Below are 20,518 nucleotides of genomic sequence, written 5' to 3' on the forward strand. Positions count from 1 at the left end.
TAATGTAATGTAATTAGGGGGTCACCTGCCAGAGCCTTACTACTAGTGTGAAATTATTACAAGCTAGTAGTGACCTTAACAATGTGTATAGGCTTAGAACGCACTCCCACTGATTATATAGTTATCATATATATATATATATATTATATACAGTATAAACGATAAAGTAGGGAGAGAAAGAGGCAGCAAACATTTTTGTACGTCTTCAAATAATCTATCAACACCGGTAATGCATGAAGGATAAAGACTTCTTGCTAACGTTAGCTTGATTACCACAAACGCCACAGCAACGTGATTGATGGTTGTTAATAGCTGCATAAACAGGAAGGAGGTAAAAACAAGCCAACTTATGGTAGTATCGTGTGCGCCTAAGTAGGAAAAATCAAAAAGCAGTGACGCCCTTAACTCAATTACTGTGGTTCTGACTCTTTCCAGTACAAAGGAGTTTGAGCAAAGAGATTATTTTCATATACATTAAGCAGGGGAGTTTTTACCAGTTGGCTGCATATTTGATAAGAAATCTTGTCTCAATGCAAAATAGTGTACTATGCATGTGTTGCAAACTTACAAAGATGCAGCTATATATTTCCACACCTTGAGTATTTTTGGGAATCAGATGCCACTCACTGATGAGGCGAGGGAAATGACGGAGCAAGACAACCAGCTGCAAATTCAAAATATTAAAATAGTAAAGGGGATATTATGTTTGCACTGAAAAACTACAGGGATGAAATGACACATCTTTGCAATTTAAAAACAGTGGAATTTATTCTTGCATCTCTTTCCTACGCAGATGAATGATTTTACAATGATAAATGGATAACGGAGGACAAAGAATCCAGTCTAGGAAGGACACCTGAATAATTTTTGAGGGTCAGCAAGTGTAAGGCAATTATTACTTAATCGGATTTAGCTACCACCATGCTACCTCATGATAAAACGAGCCAGCTCACAAAAATAAGGATTCCAACCCTGATAGGGACAGACCTGAGTTAAGAAATCTCATAACATATTAGCGAAACAAAATACCAATATCTCTATGAAAGGAAATATGTCCCAGGAGTTGCTCAATGACTGTGAACCAGATATAAGGGTCTTATGTGTGGAATACATCCATATTTCCATGCAGACTCCTTTCCAAAGAGTGAAGAAATCGAGTCTTTAAATTGCTCATACTTTAAATATGGGGAACGAGCACACGGCTGACATCCCTAGTTTATGATCAGTCATGAAACTGGACGAATACCATAGGGTTACATCAGTGATGTGAAAACGCATCATCACCGAGCACTCGTGCAAAAGCAATTAAGCAAACTCATTCTTTAACATTTTCTGCCACAAATTAAAAACAAAAAACTATAAACATCCACTTTGCTTTAAGAATTGTTTTATTAATTTTTCCTTGCTCTAGTGTTTTATGTTTACTTAACTGCATTCGGAGGAGACCAAATTTGTACGCACCATTTTCATATTTTTCAGTATTCATATAAAAGGGTTCTATCACATTAAGTCATATTTAGGGCAGATACGAGCCTGTCAGAGGAAGATAATATTGAAATTATTAAAGAAAAAAAACACCATGGGCAGTGCTGTGACTATCTTCCTGGACAATCTCCGTATTTACTTGGCTGCACAGTATATAGGTATTTAGCGCATACTGTCATTTCAATGTAGACAGATTGTCTTTAGTACACCCCAACTGTTTAGCGAATTTACCTTACAGCTCTTTCTTATTTCTGATGCAATAGCTGCATTTATACAATCAAAATGTAGGATCAGAGGGCAAAATGCTTTGACATCTAAATGATGAACTTCATGTATAAGCTTTTAATAAAGACTGTTGTGGATAAAAAAATAAACTGAACTGACAAACTTTGAAGTACTAAAGATACACAGTGCTACCTGAACCTTATGATGGAGGGCAATGTATATGGCACAAAAAGGACTATCACATTCTGTGCACAACTAAATTTGAACAGTTTTAGGTTATTTTTTTAAAGCAGCTTCATGCCATTATCAGTCAAGATTAACTCAATTTTAACCGAAATCTATGTTTTCCGATGTGAGGGAAAAACAATCTTTAATGCTCAGCCTTTCGAGACAGCTCCATCACTACAATGCATACTTAATTCAAACTTTCTTGTACACCATTTTTATGATAATTCGAATCAAAATACTGGACAGGCCAGCAAACAACTTTTCCATCAGCAAAATCTCTAAATGCAATGTGCATTATTTCAACTATACATTAAGATCTAGCTTACTAAATGTCCATTCATGATAAAGATTTACTTAGAAAAGCAAGTGTAATGTAAAGTGCAACTGTTGCTTCTACACGCAACCAAGGACAAAACTCTGGGCTGTCAACTTCCAAGACTAATAATTGAAGCTCTCCATGTCATCTGAGACAAAGCAGCAGTTCTGAAAGAACAGGTAGGTAAAAACAGAGTATGGAGTCCATTTCTCAGACAAATCTGAGGTGAAAAGATGACACCATTAATACTGCATGGAAGCTTTCTGTTCCACTTCTGTTTTCTAATCTTATTTATCTTTAGATTTCGGAATCAGTTTAAGTCACCCAATATGAGCTGGAATCTTCTCCAATCCTTTGGTCTCATGTACGCTGCAACCAGAAGTAATAGTTTGCTATCCATTAAGCAAGTACACCACCAGTTCATAGGTTGACATCATTATCGCAGTGTTTGGAATCTGCCTGAAAAGGTGTGTGGTTAGGCCGCGGTACAGGGATGCATATCCTTCTTCCTTGACAACCAACAACAGCGTTTGGAAGAAAGCCCTGTATTTTGTTCCCTCCTCCCTTAGTCGTGTTCTTACGACCTCTGTATAACAAAAAACAGAAAGAGATTGAAAGTTATTATTCCTTACTGTTTGTTCTTACACACAACTGCATTCCAAACTAAGACAATATTAAACCATTTGGTTTATCTAATCCACCAATTTTGTTTTACTGGCCTTTGGGCCATTTGGTTGATAATCCGTCCTTCTGTGCAGTATTTCTGATCGAAATGTTAATTATTTCTGTAAATAAATAAGTACAATGTTCTATGATTTATTACAATAATTAAAAGTAATACTGCATAACATGATACAGCAACTACAAATTTTCAGAATAAGCCAGATTGCATCAGATTTGGTGTTGTGTGAAACCCCTCCTGACTGCAACCTGGCATTCACATCTGGCATGACATGGTCATCCCCCAAAGCAAATTCCTGTGTAAAGTATTTTAAATTACCTTTTGATAAAGGAACATTACCATACAAGATACTACCATTAGATCTGAAACGCTTAGATCCTTCTCCCAAAATGCACCTTGGGACATTAGCCACCACAACTGCTCACTCTACTGTTGTCAACTCCATCTTTTGATCACAGTGGCGTCCCCGTCTTGACTAAGTCACTGTTCTTCCCCTTCTGAAAAGGCTTTTTGCAGATCTTTCTAATCTAAAAAAATCCCAGCCTATATCTCTACTGCCTATTCAAGCCAAAAAATGAGAAAAGCATGACAATCCTCTCCAGTTCCTTTTAACGATTTTGCGCCCTTGAACCAATCAAATCTGTAGGATCGCTCCGATACTATTGACAGTCTAAAGCCAAGAAAAGGAGTGAAACCATACCAATTTTGAGACCTCTTTTAAAGATGTGAAGGATATACAACAATCCCTAACACATCCCACCTTTTCTAATCTTATCTTTCTCCCTGTCTTAATAAAATAGCATTCACTTGGGAGAGGAAGTAATTTTAACACATTGCACTTTTTCACAGATCCCACCACGTCTCTTCACCAAGAGACCCTTCCTTCTGGTGGAGCTAAGACCCGATGATGCTACTGACTGTTAGTACAGCAGTGACCAACAATCTACCGCTGATAGAAACCAGCTGTTGTGGGACACAATATATTTTTAAGAGATTTCTGGTCTCGAGATTGGTGTGGTTTCACTTCTTTTTTATATTGATTGGGAAGCTGAGTGAACCGTTCTTTGCATGCTTCTCTCACACTCATGTTTCTCTCACTCTGACTGATATTTTAAGGTAGTCTAAAACCGAACATTGATCGGTTTAACACATATGGGGATCACCTCCATACCCTGGTACAGCTTTAAACCTTTCAATGAGAAAGCACACTTGCTCTCTGTATTTTCCGTTCCGCTTCTAAACTCAAGCAGTTCATATATGGAGTCCCACAAGGATCTTTGCTCAGCCCCACAATGAATAATGTCTATGTGGCAGGGCTTGCTGCTGTCATCCTCTCTTTAGGCATCAATGTCTAAACCTCTGCAGATGGCACCAAGATGATAACAAATATTGACAGGTCCAGTCCTAATGAGTCTGCCCAGTTCCTTTCCTACCTTACTGAAATAATGTGACTATTCACCCATTCTCTCAAGCTCAACTCCAATAAAATAGAGGTTCTTATTTTTGAAGGTCCACCCTCCATATGGATGTCACCCTCTCCTCCTTAGCCCCTTCCCTCACGCCCCTAATCAACTCATTTAGCCAATATCTTTGATACCCATCTTATCTTTGCTCCTCATGTCAACAAAGTGGCATCTATCCATTTTCGTATTCTCAAGACCATTCACAAAATTCTTCTTTTTTTCCTACCAGAATGCCAGTTTGGTTGTTCAAAATCCCATATTGTCTCGACTTGGGTTACTGCATTGCAATGCCCTTTTTACGGGGCTAATTTCTACATATATTTTTCTTCATTGACTGCAAATTGTACATAATGTTGCTGACAGACTCCTTTCTGGTTTCAATAAATAGGGTTTGAACATGTTTCAGTCTCTCCACTAGCCATCTGCGTATCAATAGCTTTTGTTTTGCTATCTCTTCCCTGTCCATGAATCAATCTAAGGCTTCAAGCTTTCCGATTTACAGAGGAAAATGTTTCTAGGCTCCAGTCAAGAAACTCAGATCCGATTCTCTTGCTCTTGTTATAATTCCATCTATTTACAAGTCATGTACAGGAGGTTGTACCTTTTTCTTGGCTGGCGCTTGGAATTCTTTTCTATTGGGAGCCAGATCCACCTCCAGTCAATTAGAATGAATACCACTGAATACCAAAATCACACCACCTTATGCCTTTTGGGCAGGTGTATATATTCTCAAGACCATTCACAAAATTCGTATTTTTTCCTACCAGAATGCCAGTTTGGTTGTTCAAAATCCCATATTGTCTCGACCTGGGTTACTGCATTGCAATGCCCTTTTTACGGGGCTTTCTACTTTCTACATATCTTTTTCTTCATTGACTGCAAATTGTACATAATTTTGCTGACAGACTCCTTTCTGGTGTCAATAAATAGGGTTTGAACATGTTTCAGTCTCTCCACTAGCCATCTGTGTACCAATAGCTTTTGTTTAGCTCTCTCTGCCCTGTCCATGAATCAATCTAAGGCTTCAAGCTTTCCGATTTACAGAGGAAAATGTTTCTAGGCTCCAGTCAGGAAACTCAGATCTGATTCTCTTGCTCTTATTATATTTCCATCTATTTACAAGTCATGTGCAGGAGGTTGTACCTTTTTTCTTGGGTGGCGCTTGGATTTCTTTTCTATTGGGATCCAGATCCACCTCTAGTCAATTAGAATTGTTAGAATAAATTCCCCCCAAATACCAAAATCACAGCACCTTATGCCTTTTGGGCAGGTGTATATACTCAAGGCATGCCTAATTAGGCCAATAATCTGTGCATGCTGCTATTGCTCTCTGATTGTTTAAAAGTCACTGCATAGTGGAGGGAATGGAATCAGCTGTGGCGCTGAATCAATGCTCTATACCGGCCTTTTATCAGCTAGAAAAAACACACCATAGACCCGAAGAAACCCGCAGACCGAAACAAGGTATAGTGATTCTCTCTAGCTACTCCAGTGACCGGTGATGGACAAAGAAGACATGTACCACCAGAAACAGCCGGTGATCAGCCAGTCCACAGCACCGAACAGTGGTCATCATTTCACTGCAAATGTTGACAAGAACAGTGGGTCTGCCCTAAGGCTCCAGATTGGTCAAATGGCCCTTTGAACCTCGGCAAAGCTCACTCACTTTGGCAGAGTGCTGCAGCTGCCACTGAGCTGCTTTCAGTGGAGACTGTAGAACTGCTCCAATTTCCTGACTTATTCTAAAGCATAGCCACCATCTTGAATGAAGCTAGCGCACACCAATGAGGACTTTGTGGTGCCAAATGAGCAACAGTGACCCCTACTGCCAAAAGACATGCATGTATGCCAGAGTCCTGCACTGCAGCATCTCGAAGAGGATGGAATACAAAAGGACAGAGGCAACTAAGAGGTCCAGGAGGTACTGGATAAGGCCTTAATAGACCAGGTAAGAAAATCATTTTTAAGGTGGCTTGCTGCTGTGGTTGGTGAGGGGATGAGCATGTTTCAGTGTGGACATGTGGGACGAAGCCCCAAGGTATTTAGTGTGGCATCAGGCAGGACCAGACCTCCACAATCTGTCTCGTCAATAGCAAGATACTACAGGTGATGATACACAAGGGCAGACAGAAGCTAGGAATGAGAGGTAGAGAACTGAAATAGGAGCAGGCAGTGGCAGGTACAGCATAATGAATAATAGTTTGCTACCCTATCGGTGTACTGGGGAGCACATGCCCTCATCAACAGTCTGAGACCTACTAGGAATCGGAGACAGCAACTGCTGAAAGACAAGTAGGCGAGTTCTTATGATCATATGGAGTAGTCTGGCTTGAGTGGGTTGTCTACAAGACTGGTGTTAAATTCTCTGAGAGGGAAAAAACAGCTATAATACAGATACAGTGCTCAGAAGATGCAACTGTAAGCCAGCGTTACTGCCTGTTGCTATTAGAAGGCTTCTTAGTATCAATGCTTACTGATGTGATGACCACTTTTGCCTCTTGCCCACCTAGAAGAATAAGCAAGTATGAGCTCACCACTTGAGGTGCATATGACCTTAGGATGAATCGGGGACAGAGGCAGAAGCACCTGTACCCGATTCAAGCCGTCAGCAATGGTGGCATAGAGTCAAGTGCAAAGGAAGATAAGTCATCATACAGAGGTAAATACGGCTGCATTGCGCACATTGGTTCTGCAGTGCCTGTGCAAAGTAGGCAGCAAGAGAGACTTGGTCACAGATTTATTTGCATAACTGAGGCAGAAGGCCCCTCAGTGCCACTAAAAGAAGCAGATGGTGTGTACTTGACCCTCTAAACCTGCTTTAGCGTAGTAACGGCAGCTGGAGAGAGAGGGGGTTACAAAGAATCATAAAACATTCTAGGGACAATGATTCTTTCTAAGAACTGGGAGGATTATAAAAAAAATACATAGGATGAGTTTGTTATGGGGGTATACAATCATAATTTGAATGTTATATGTTACGGCTGGGGAACACGGGATGTACATAAACAAACTCAGGAGATTTATTGCCTTAATGCTGGAGCCCGTTCACGACCTCGTAAAACCATGATGCCTCTTCTGGCGTGGAGGAGATCGTTCTGATGCGTTGCCGAATACATATGCATGATAATGCCAGAAGGCTCCATATCCCAACTAAAAGGCTAGCAGTCCTCTGAATGTTGAGGAGCATAGTTGGCAGTATTTGTGTCTGCTAGAAAACGTATCTTTAAAAAAATTATTGGGGCACACTTGGGTTCAGATAATTCTCCAAACAAAACGTTTGCATCAGGTGCCTCTAAAGGAAGGAGAAGGAGCTACATTTATTCTAGTAGATCCCCCTGTACAGTCGTCAAATTTATCGTAGATTTCCTAAGCACACACCCCAGGTTAAGAAATGTGCCAACTACACAATATCTACTCTTCAACAATGTATGAAAAAAGCACTTCATTCGGACGGCCACTTTGCATATCTTACAGATAGCAGAGGGAGATATTATTGGGGAGACCTTAAATGTGGGCATGAATGGGAGTATACGGAACACCTAAGAGGGTGGGAGGGAAAAAAAAAAAAAAAAAAACACAAAAGCAGGTAAAGTCTAGCTAAAATCTGTTGCTCTGGTTAACATTCTGTGACTGCAGCATCAGGTTGTCATGGACTATAATTATTCAATGGCGACCAAAATTTTAGATAGGCTTGAACATTTCCTGATAGGAGAGGCTCGGATGCATCTCATGCAACTGTTTACAGTAGAACACATCACCGTCTCTGACCATTACTACATTGACATGGTGCTAGATCCCTCAGAATCCAGAACCAAGGTAGAGGTCCGGGAGTTTATCAGCAGACAAAATGGTGCTAGGAGATAACAAGCACAGGGCAGCGTACTGTCTTACAGAAAATAGTGTGGGATTCATCGACCAAGCTGTCTTATAGGAAGCTGTAAAGTTGGTGCTCAAAGAGTGCCTTTCGGAATAATAAAGAAAGGAAATTTCACATAATAAAATTGTGTCCAAACTGCCCTCCCCAGACTAGGAACAAAAAACAGTGATGAAGAAATGCTTGAATTTATCTCAGTCACTGGCGATCGCCTGGCCACATTCCAGATCATTGTTTTTTGCCACACTAGGCAGGAAACATACATATGCACTCCAGTCGTAGCCCAGTCCAACATGTTCTGTCCAGTCCATTCCAGACAAACACAAGCAAACCCAAATCAGTTTCAGCCTACTTACACCACTTCAGTGAGGTACAGCTTGAATCATATGGCAAGCAAGGGACTCATGTTTGGGTTACCTGCCGCACTTAGAGCATACACTGCAACAGACAACAGTGTGATATGGAAGTAATGCTTGAATTAATCTCAGCCACTGGCAACTGCTCGGGGCGACATACCACACCATAACTCCTGGTTCCGACTTGGGTCATGGCCAGTTGCCAAAAACCAAACACAAGTATTAGAGGGAAGAGAAGAAACACCCCGTCTTTCTGTAGTGAGGCAGGGACAGAACAAGAGTGCTCACTATAACGATGGAGACCTTAATAAAATACAGCAGAAAGCAAACATGCAGGGTGTCAAGCACGTTTAAATTTGCCACTGAGTAATGATGTATTAATATTCCCCAGCTGAAACAACAGGTTTGCGTCCACCACTCACATATATATTGGTGTTACACCCCAGTGAATATAGTGCATGGGATCATCAAATGTCAAACTGCAGCTTAAGTAGTTGTGGAGTCACCCAGGTTCATATTTCAGGTCCTGTCCAAAATGAAACCCTACAGGGAAGGAGTATGTAATGATGTGGACAGAGAGCATGGTATAATCTTACCCCGTTAGTAGTTCTACTGGGGTATATGATACCAAACAAATTTCCACTGCATGTAATCAGGGCAAGACAAACTCTACAATTTCCACAGACAAGGAAACAAGCTAAAAGTGCCTGGTGGGGCACGGATACTGTACCAACAACTAATAACCCAAATACCAGAATATTGACAAATTAATTCTTGTTTTGGGTGACAGGCAGGCTGCGTTCGACAATTAATGAAAAATATTTGATAGAGACGTCTAGTTGCAGATTCTGTACCTTAGAATTCCCCCAGGCGTCAGTCTGGAGCTGGAAGTTTTCTTGAGCAGTAGCCCTGAGGGCCGTAAGTCAACTCCGCGTCCGTCGTTGACGTTGTGCGCACCAGATAAGATGTATCGGGACCTATATAGGTGCCATCCCGGCATGCTGATGTCAGTTCTTTTATTTGCGCACCAGCCAGAGCTAATCCGAAGAAGACTCTCCCCATAGTCACTTTTTGACTGGTCTTTTTTCAACTTTTTGTCAAAGATGGTTGAGTGTCTACACTCCTGGTGTGTCGAGATGTCGCCATGTAAGACCGGGTTCAAGCCCTCTGGGTCCCGTCATCGGGCGAGGTCCATGACAGATCTGCACCTCATGTGCTTGCAGTGTCTGGAGCGCGAGCGCGACCATGACATGAAGTCATGCTCCAAGTGCAGGGCCATGAATCCAAAAGCTTTGAGGGAGCAGTCCCTAAAGCTCATTGCAGCCCGGCACTCGGCTTAGCGTTGGTCTTGGTTGAGAGGAAGGTCCTGAGAACAGTTACAGATCCCCCATTCATCGTCATCCCACTCCAAGTACTCAGGACGGTTAAGTAAGTCGAGGCACAAGAAGTCGTCAAAGAAGAACAAGCGTTCTTCGACTTCACCCCGTCTGTCGGCCGATGAGACGAGAGAAAAGGAGTGTTGTTGTCCCTGTCCTCCATCCTTGGAGCCTGCGTCTGGGCTGGCTTCGCACCTCCCTGACTTTTTTCCGAGCTGGAGCGACCCCTGCACATCTTAGATAATTTTATGAGGCATTGTGCCTCAATTTTGGCTAGTCCAAACCTGATGGGGTGCCCTCAGGCCACGTGGGCTGGCAGAGGCCACCTTGGGTTCCGTGCCGGTAGCTGCGGCCTTGGCTCCAGGGGGTGCCCATGGATCCGTTTCCGGAACCAAATCAGCATTGGTTGTACCACCTCAACCCTCTGTGATGCTGGTCGCACAACACCGATTCCAACTTTGAGAGTGACCTAGGTCGAATCCTGTTCCTTACTTTCGTGGGTTGAGTTACGTTGAGCAATTGGAGAGGGTCATTGGACCCTTTAGAATACCAGCTCCAAGATGCTATGGACAAGCAGATGGACCTGGGTGAGGCCACTGGTCTAGATACTTCCACTGACACTGGCATGCTTTCTCCCCCTATTGTGGCTAGAGGAGGGAGCACCCTATTCAGTGGTGGAGCTAAGAGCGGCCTAAGTCCTGGACCTCGAGCTAGGTTCAGTGGCAGTCAGGACTAACTGCCTCACAGAGGTGCTTTAGTCCGGAACTTCTTCCTTTCAACCTCTTTTGCCCTTTAAAGAAGCCCTTACAGATGTCCTGATGGGTACCTGGTCCAAACCCAGCACAGGGGCTCCTGTGAACAGGACAATCACCCGCCGCCATAGACCTGCTCTGAATGATCCATTGTTCCTGACTCAACATCCCATCCGAGAATTTGGTTATCCAAGCCTCCACACGCAAGGGGGCATTCCATTCCGCACCCCAGAACAGGGAATCCAAGAGGCTGGACCAACTTGGGAAGAAGATGTTCTCTTCCTCCAGCCTGGCATTGCGGTCCATGAACACTGCTTGCCTTTTGGGCAATTATACCCATACTCTATGGAACACAGTTGCACAAGTGCTGCCACAGGTCCCGGAAGAGGCCTGGGCTGTTCTTTCCAAAGCTGTTGCTGACAGGAGAGACGCAGCAAAGTTCACAATTCGATGTGGGTTTGACATGACCGACTCACTGGGCAGAGCGACTGCATCAACGGTGACCTTGAGGCTTGAGGCACCACACCTGGTTGAGGACATCAGGCTTTTCGAGGGATGTTCAATCTACCCCTTTGGACATGCCCTCTGGTGGCACCTGTCTCTTTAGAGACCAGGCAGACTTGGTGCTCGAGCGCTTCAAGGATCCTCGCGCTTCGGCCAGGTCCTTGAGCCTCACAGCTGCCCCTCATCCCCTTCAGTCTGCTTTTCACCCCTTTCATGGCTACGGAAAGGGTGGCCCACCATGTCTGTTTCCCTCCAGCCATTGTGCAGTGTATGATGCCCAGACTCTGCATGGCTGAGGGGGTGGGATCCAACTCCCCTGTGGATCAGGAAGCCAGTGGTCTGGTTGGCACACCCTCCCCCCTCCCCTCTGCAGCTGCCTCCAAATCTTCTTAGTCTGATGCTTACCCATCACCTTAGACAGGTGGGTTTTGCTAATAGTCCAAAGGGGCTACTCCTTCCCCTTTGAGACTACCCCTCCGTCCATGCCACTATCCTACAATGAGATGACAGAAGATCACCTGCCATTCGCCGTGAGGAAGTCATGACTCTCTTGACCAAAGGAGCCAGAGAGGGTCCTTGTGCCAGAAGTAGGTCGTGGTTGTTATTACTGCTACCTTCTGGTACCCAAAAAGGACAAGGGCCTCCACCCTCCGGTCCCCCAATCTCTTCCTCAAGAAGGAAAAGTTCAAAATCCTAACTCTGGCTCAGGTTCTATCTGCATTGGACCCAGGAGACTGAATGGTAGCATTGGACTTGCAGGACGCTTACTTCCACATTGCCGTCCTGCCTGCCCACAGACACTATTTGCGGTTCACAGTAGGTCACAAGCACTTTCAGTTCACTGTGCTCCCCTTCGGCCTTACCAGTGCCCCTCGGGTGTTCAGCAAGGTGATGGTGGTTGCAGCCCTTCTACGCAGGTCAGGGGGTTCAGTCTTTCCCTACCTCGACAACTGGCTGTTGAAGGCGGGCTCACCCTAGGCTGTCATCTCCCACCTTCAGACTACGACGGACCTCTTGCATGCACTGGGGTTCACTATGAATGTGCTGAAGTCACACCTGACTCTCTCTTAGATGCTCCCATTCATCAGAGCTGTTCTGGACATAGTGCAGTTTCAGGCTTATCCTCCCTAGAAGCAAGTTCAGGATATTCAGGCTATGACACCTATGTTTCAGCCTCTATCATGGATTTCGGTGAATACAATTGAGGCTGCTGGGTCTCATGGCCTCCTGCTGGTGACACATGCCAGATAGTATATGAGGGCTCTGCAGTGAGACCTGAAGTTCCAGTGGACACAGCATCAGGGGAATCTCTCTAACATGGTCCAGATCTCGGAGGGAACTAAAAAAGATCTGCAGTGGTGGCTAACGAACCGCAACTGGGTCAGAGGCAGATCCCTCTCCCTTTCCCAACTATATCAGACAGTAGTGTCAGATGCATCACTCCTGGGATGTGTTGGCCACAAGGGAGAGGGGAAATCAGAGGCATCTGGACTCCACATCAACCTATTGGAGCTCTGGGTGATCAGATAGGCATTGAAACCATTTCTTTCCTTTCTCAAAGGAGAAAGTGGTGCAGGTGTTCACGGACAACACTACTGCCATGTGGACTGCAACAAGCAGGGCAGAGTGGAGTCGTGGACCCTTTGTCCGGAGGCTCTGCGCCGCTGGACATGGCAGGATGATCAGGGTATTTCCCTGGTGGTTCAACATCTAGCAGGCTCTCTGAAAGCTAGAGCGGACAAACTTAGGTCGATCATGAATGACGTCTCAGTCTGGAGGTGGCGCAAAGTCACTTTCAGCAGTAGGGAGAGCCTTGGTTAGATCTGTTTGCCTCTGCAGAGAATGCAATGTCAGCAGTTTTGCATATTGGAGTTTCCAAGGAAGCACCCGCTCTGCATCGCTTTTTTTTTCTCAAGTCGAGATCATGCCTCCTGTACGGCTTTCCGCCCATACCAATTGTACCCAGAGTTCGCAAGAAAATCAAGAAGCACTGGGCTAAAGTAATCCTTGCGGCTCTGGACTGGGCACGGAGAGTCTGGAATCCCGAGCTATTGAGCATGGCCATCAATCCTTCCATCAGACTTCCCCTTCGGGAGGATTTTCTGTCACACCAGCAGGGGAGGGTTCTCCACCCAAACCTGTTCATCATCCGCTTTCTTGCGTGGAGATTGAGTGGGGGCAGTTGACAGCTTTTGACCTTCCGCCCGAAGTATGTAATGTTATTTTGGCAGCCAAGCGTCCCTCTACCAAAACGGTATAAGCCTGTCCTTGGCATAAATTTGTGGCATAGTGCACAGAAAAGTCTGTTCGCCCCCTCTCAGCCCCTCTTTCCGAGGTTCTCTTGTATATACTTTCTTTGACCCAGCAGGGCTCTACTTTGGGCACCCTTAAAGGTTATTTGTCTGCTATCTCTGCATTTCTGAGATTACCTGATCGACCCTCTTTGTTTAAGTCTTCTATTGTTAGTAGTTTCCTTAAGGGGCTTACCAACGTTTCCTCCATCACCACTCATAAACCCCAAATGGGATTTGAATTTGTTGAAATGTTTCATGTGTGCTCCCTTTGAGCCTCTTCACAATTGTTCTCTCACCATTCTCACATTAAAAACAGTTTTCCTTGTGGCCATTACATCTGCCCACAAGGTGAGTGAGCTGCAGGATTTATCATCTATCCTGACATAGTGGTGCTTCACACATGGGCTTTCTTTCTTCCGAAAGTAGTTACGCCCTTCAATGTAGGCCAATCTATTACCTTGCCTACTTTTTATGCACCACCACATCCTTCTAAGGTGGATGAGAGACTCCACCTCCTGGACCCAAAAAGAGCATTGGCATTCTACCTTGATCATACCAAAGAGTTAAGGGTGGATGAGCAACTCTTTGTTGTGTATGTTTGTGCAAAGAAAGGTCAGGCAACGGAGAAGTGAACCATCTCTAGAAGGGTAATTTTCTGCATTAAAATGTGCTGCGCATTTGCTAAAAAGCAACCCCTGGAGGGTTTGCATGCTCATTCTAGCAGAGCAGCTGCTGCAACCACAGCATTAGCACGCAGAGTTCCAGTCCTGGACATCTGTCAGGCGGTAACATGGGCATCTTTGTACACGTCTACCAAACACTACTGCCTGGATAGTCAGGTCTGAAGGGACGGGTACTTTGCCCATTCGGTCCTCCAGGACTTCCTAGTATGATCTTGGTTCGCAGACCCTCCTCCGGGGTTCGTATTGCTTGGGTGTTTATTCTAAGGTAAACAATTTGTAACTAGAAGTCTCTATCGGATGAACAAGTTACTTACTTTCGGTAACATCTTATCTGGTAGACATATTCTAGTTGCAGATTCCTTAATGGCCCACACATCCTCTCCACTCTGTGAACTGATTTCTAGGGACAGAGACTTCCCTTTCAGAGCCCTAGTTTTGATGCACCAGTGGTCAGTGTTCTTCATGATTCCACACTTCTGGTGTGGAAATCTGTGAAAAGAAAGTGACATCAGCGCATTAGGGTGGTGCCTCTATAGGTCCGCAACGTCAAATCCGGCACTCACAACACCGAATGCAGAGCCGACTAATGCCACCTGATGGCACGCAGGGTTACTGCTCGAGAAAAATCTCCAGATCCAGACTGATACCTGGTGGAAATTCTAAGGTAAGGAATCTGCAACTAGAATATGTCTCTACCAGGTAAGGCGTTACCGAAGGTAAGTAACTTGGTCGTCCTACGTTCTCCAGTTAACAACTTCCATGAATTGCCACACCAGTAATATTTGAAAGCTATACTTGAGATTACAGGAGAGCTATTGCAGATGCAAAATTTAATAAAGATAACTAAATCATAAAAGTCACTGTGTTTAAAGGTCAGTAATTGGCATTCAAATTCTTACAGTTTCAAGAAACATAGGTGCACCTGAAGAAAAGAATAAAGTGACCAAAATGAGCAAAGGGGCTGAGAACATCTAGCAAGTCAAAAACAAGTGACCAGTGCCTACTCAGAGCCTCTTATGTGGACATATTTCTTAGAGTAGAGGCCAGGAAAGGGCAGCAAAAGAAGGCCGGAGGGTCTCCAAGCCCACCTTTTAGTCTTCACCTCAGTTTGCCCATTATGTTATCCCTCAAGCCATATTTACATATCCTAACACAAACCCAGGTTCTCTGCTCAAGGAGTAGAGACTGCACCAATCTTTACTTAGTGGCAATGAATGGAGGCAGCTAGGTATGGTAAGACAAATTCAAAATAAATGAGAGGGGGCACAATTTAAGGAATAAGTTCAAATACTGAAAGTGGTGCAACTGAGCACATTCAGTCCATTGAGCCCTCCCTGTAAAGAAGCCTGAGGAGGAGGCGTGCAGTGGTCTTCGAGAAGCAAGAGGAAATGGCGATAAAATTGGAAAAGTTTCCTATTTAGTATTTACTTTAGTAGTATAGTGCAGTCCAGACCAAAGGCTGATTGAACACAGAGGTAGATCAAAGGTCACAGGAGTTACAATAACGGTGTGAAAGGGAAGTGGAATAAATGAGCAAATAGAGTTCTTAACAGAAGAAGCTAAACACTGGGCAGCAAGTACACCATATGAACAAATATGTATCAAGCCTAAAGTGGTCGAACGTTGCGACTTTACTTTTCAAGAATTGCCAGAAGCACAATTCAAATTTAAGAAACTGGATTTTATTCAATGAAACATCATCAAAAATTAACCAGCAGCATGACCAGCGCATACAGTCATAGGAGATAAAACAGCAAAGGGTTCACACTCCTATGCTTAAATTCAATCCAAATCAGGGAAACTCCACCATTGGTCCCAGATTTTCTTGTGTTTATGTGGGCAGCCCGTGCTGCATATACGGGCTCCTCTATCTTGGCACACCAATTCATCCCTTTGCATTAGTCGGCTATCCTAGGGGGCATGGGCGAAGACCACAATCAAGCAATATCCCTCTTTGCAATTAGGGTTCCCACCACAGCCAATGACATCTGCGGCTGCCTGCTCACCAAGGTCCTCCATCAGTCCCAGGAGGGCGATATAACCCGTCTTCTCTACTGTATGCTCCAAAACCTACAAGATATGATAGGGCAAGTCCAGACCACATTATAATAGTCAGCTTCCTCCTCACCACAACATGCATAAGTGTGAGGGATGCTTTCAGGCCCTCCACAGCCTCAGTGGGGTCAGAAATGTGGTATGTAAATAGTGGAGTTGAATCAAACGCAGCTTCGAGATTCCTAGCTCTCTTGGTGCCATGAGGGCTTCCATCCATTCTTCATATCCCAGTTGTCCTACCCATGCTTCCCATTTAGCCCTCAATGAGATGAACAAGTCAAGCGAGTTAATGACTAATGACCTATATGTACAGGAGATACCCCTTTCCCTAACGTCCCGGAAAGCAGACACACCTCCATTAGACTGAACTTGCGGTGAGCCCACATAGGTCGACAGTGCATGTCGAAGCTGTAGGCATCTATAAGACTGGGATTGATGTAAATGAAATTCCTCTTTCAGGTCTGGGAACGACTTCATAGGAGTAACCCACCACACATCCTCCAATTCGGAAATACCAATAAGGACCCATTTAGTGAAGCCCTCTGGCCATGTAGTCAAGCCCAGCGTTTGGCCTCTCCACAGGGAAGCGTGCACCGGGATCTTCCTGTCTCACTCCATCCTAAGAAGGGCCTCTTTCCACACCAATATCAGAGTATATTCTCAAAAGTGTCAACCCAAAGGATGGACACTTAACTGAACGGAAGGGTCATTCCACCCCCAACCTCCAGGCAAATCGTTAATCGCTATCAGCTGAGTGGCCCAATAGTATAGCCTTAGGTCCGCAACCATCATTCATCCATCAAATGTAGACTGGGTCCACTTCCCAAACGTTATGCAGAGCACTCTTTTGGCCCACAAATAAGTGCACATTGGTCCCTGGGTCCTTGGTAGCCTCTTCACGGGGATTAAATAAGGGTAAATCTGCATCATTTAGAGAATGAGTGGGAGAACCATAACTTTCTAGTGAGTCGATTCCTTGCTCAACTCCACAAAACAGTCCAGTTCAGAGGACAAAGGGTTGCAAGGCACCAAGCTCCCGGCCTCCATATTGGCCTATGGACAGGGTCCAGACCACCTACAGGCAGCATTATAGGCGAGTGCGCCGAGATCTCTCTGAGCAACATTTATGTTCCCATTGTGGCTGACAGGTTGGCAGCAGGAAGAAGGAACACATCTATGTGCGATCTTGTAATGGGCCACAGAAATGTGTGCTTATGCCACCTCCTGCGGGTGCCACACTTGCCAGCCATCACATAGCCTTATACTTGAAGCAGAGTTGCCAGCCGCAACTCCCTCTCCTGTTTTCGAGGGTATTTTTTATTTTTTGTTTTTTTAGCAGTACAGATAGGGAACCGTTACTGTGTTAAAATCCCCTCCCATGATGGTGAGGCCATGAGGAGTCAAACCTCATTTGTAGTAACATATATGCACAGAAAGGTTTGGGTTTGTCCTGTGTAGGAGACTGGCCTGGTTTGTAGTGGGTACCAAAGGTACTTACACCTTATACCAGGTCCAGTTATCTCTTATTAGTGAAATGTAGTCCGTGTCTAGAAGCCAGGCTGTCTAGAGGTAGCTGTAGTCAGAGTAGCCAAGCCTGAACTAGGAGACATGCAAAGCTCTTGCAATACCACTGTAGTCACACAGTACTCACACACATGAAAGACAATACTCAGTGTTAGAAAAATAAAGGCACTTTATTTTAGTCACACAATGCCAAAAATACTCTGAAGACTATACTCCCTTAGGAGGTAAGTAATTACACAATACACTAGTAACCAAAAACAGGTAAGTACACAGTAGGAAAACAGTGCAAATAGTGAAAATCACAATAGTTTGCAATGGGCCTAGGGGGAACACAAACCATGTACTAAAATAGTGGACCGCGAACGTCGGTTTCCTACCTAGGCAAGTGTACTGTGTAGAGGGGTGCTGGGAGTGTACGAAAACACCAAAGGTAAGTAAAAATACCTCACCCCAGAGCCCAGGAAAGCAGGAGTAAAACACAGCAAGTTTCCTAAAACACACTAGAAGTCGTGATCGAAGATAACGCAAGAACCAGAAGAGACTGCAAGACACCAAAGATAGATTTCTGGACCTGAAGACCTGTGGAAGAAGGGGAACCAAGTCCAAGAAGCACTGAAGAGCCCAGGGCGCACAGGTGCCCCTGCTAACCCTGATGAAGGTGCAAAAGAAGCACTGGTAAGAAGACAAGCTCAGTATTGCAACAAAGAAGACAGATGAGGGTTCCTGGTTGCTGCAGAAGATGTCCCATGCCGGATGGATGAATGCAGTCTGGATTCTGCCAACAGGCTTTGGCTCACGCACAACACACGTTTGGTGGGAAATGGTACTGCCCGGGACCAAGAGGGACGTGGTGGCCTCTACCCAGGAGGGGGAGACAGAGGGGGCTCTCAGCAACTCAGAGAGAGCTCAGAAGACCAGGCAGCGCGCACAGGAGTCCCACAGCATGGGGACAAAGGAGGTGCAAATGGAGGCCCACACAGCACGAAACAAAGGATTCTCACACCGCCGGATAACCACTCAGAAATCTATGTGTCACAGGATGGAGTGCTGGGGGCCTAAACTGTGCTGTGCACGAAGAACTTCTTGGAAGGTTGCACACAAGCCTTAGCAACTGCAAGTCATGCAGTGCATGGGGGCACTGTCTTGCGTGGGGAGGCAAACTCTTGCCTCCACCAAAGTTGGACAGCTGGACAGTGGGAATGCCGGAGTCACTTCAGTCCACCACCTGTGTTGCTGGATCCAAGCCTGTCGTCTGGCGAGGGGACCCAAGGCACCGGTCATCACTGCAGAGAGGTGCCTTCTGAAGCAGGGAAGTGACTCCGTCACTCCACACAAAATTCCTTCGGTTCTTCTGGTGCAGGCTGAAGACAGGCAGTCCTCGGAGGATGAACGACCTGGGAACTGTTGTAGTTGCTTGCAGGAGCTGAAGTTACAATGTTGCAGAAGTCGTCTTTGCTTCTTTGTTACAGTTTTGTGGAGTTACTGGAGCAGTCAAGGGTTGATCCGTTGGTGGAAGATGAAGTAAAGGATGCAGAGGATTCCTGCTGGAGTCCTGCAATCCGAATCTGAAGAAACACCCAGAGGAGAGACCCTAAATAGCTCTGAGGGGGATTGGTCACCTAACCAGGTAAGCACCTATCAGGAGGGGTCTCGGACATCACCTGCTGGCACTGGCCACTCAGATGTTCCCAGAGTGCCCCACCACCTTGGAATCCAAGATGGCAAAGCCCAGGGACACTCTGGAGGAGCTCTGGGCACTACCCTTGGGGTGGTGATGGACAGGGGAGTGGTCACTCCCCTTTCCTTTGCCCAGTTTAGCACCAGAGCAGGGACTGGGGGTCCCTGAACCGGTGTAGACTGGATTATGCAAGGAAGGCACCATCTGTCCCCTTCAAAGCATTTCCAGAGGCTCTGGGAGGCTACCCCTCCCATGCCTGTAACACCTATTTCCAAAGGGAGAGGGTGTAACACCCCTCTCCCAAAGGAAATCCTTTGTTCGGTCTTCCTGGGCTTGAGCTGCTCAAGCAACAGGAGGGCAGACACCTGTCTGTGGGGTGGCAGCAGCTGGGGCTGCCTGGAAAGCCTCTGAAGGCTGGTATGGAAGTGTTGGGGACCACTGTGGAGCCCTCAGTGTGCATGGGATTGTGCAACCAATACTGGAATAAGTATTGGGGTACAATTCCCAGTTGTTAGACACCTTACATGGCCATATTCTGTGAAGTTGCACATATATACTGACCTATGTCCAGTGCACCCTTAAGATGGGGTCCCGCACTCATGAAGTCCTGGAAAATGGGCCTGGATGACGTGGGGGCACTTCTGCTAGTGCAGGGGTGTTCTCACACACAGATACTTGGCACCCAGTGTTCAGGGTTGGAAGGCCTGACATATAGGTGACTTATAAGTGACCTGGTGCAGTGAAAAAGGCTGTGAAAAAGTGCATGCACTATTTCACACAGATAAATGGCAGTCCTATAGAAGCCTTTGCATGGGTTCCCTATGGGTGGCAAAAGAAATGCTGCAGCCCACTAGGATCCCCTGGAACCACAATGCCCTGGGTATCTAGGTACCATATACTAGGGACTTATAAGGGGGGTCTAGTATGCCAATTTGGGATGAAATACTGGGTTACCATTATGTAAGGACACATTTGGAACCAGAGAGAGCATGGGCACTGGAGTCCTGGTTAGCAGGACTCCAG

At 45.3% G+C, this 20,518-nt stretch overlaps 1 protein-coding gene across 2 annotated transcripts in view; it reads right to left on the reverse strand.

Annotated features, from left to right (window-relative positions):
• Window positions 1-1,370: 1,370 nt before the first annotated feature.
• The window catches only part of SLC25A36 (solute carrier family 25 member 36), a 1,333,693-nt gene continuing 1,314,545 nt past the window's right edge, over window positions 1,371-20,518 (reverse strand). For both annotated transcript variants that reach the window (XM_069213671.1, XM_069213670.1), the window contains one exon: window positions 1,371-2,840. In XM_069213671.1, the coding sequence (XP_069069772.1) occupies window positions 2,647-2,840 (194 nt within the window). In that variant the 3' untranslated portion in view covers window positions 1,371-2,646. The remainder of the gene's footprint in view (window positions 2,841-20,518) is intronic.

Source organism: Pleurodeles waltl, chromosome 11 (genome assembly GCF_031143425.1).
Source record: "Pleurodeles waltl isolate 20211129_DDA chromosome 11, aPleWal1.hap1.20221129, whole genome shotgun sequence".
NCBI classification, from domain to species: Eukaryota; Metazoa; Chordata; class Amphibia; order Caudata; family Salamandridae; genus Pleurodeles; species Pleurodeles waltl.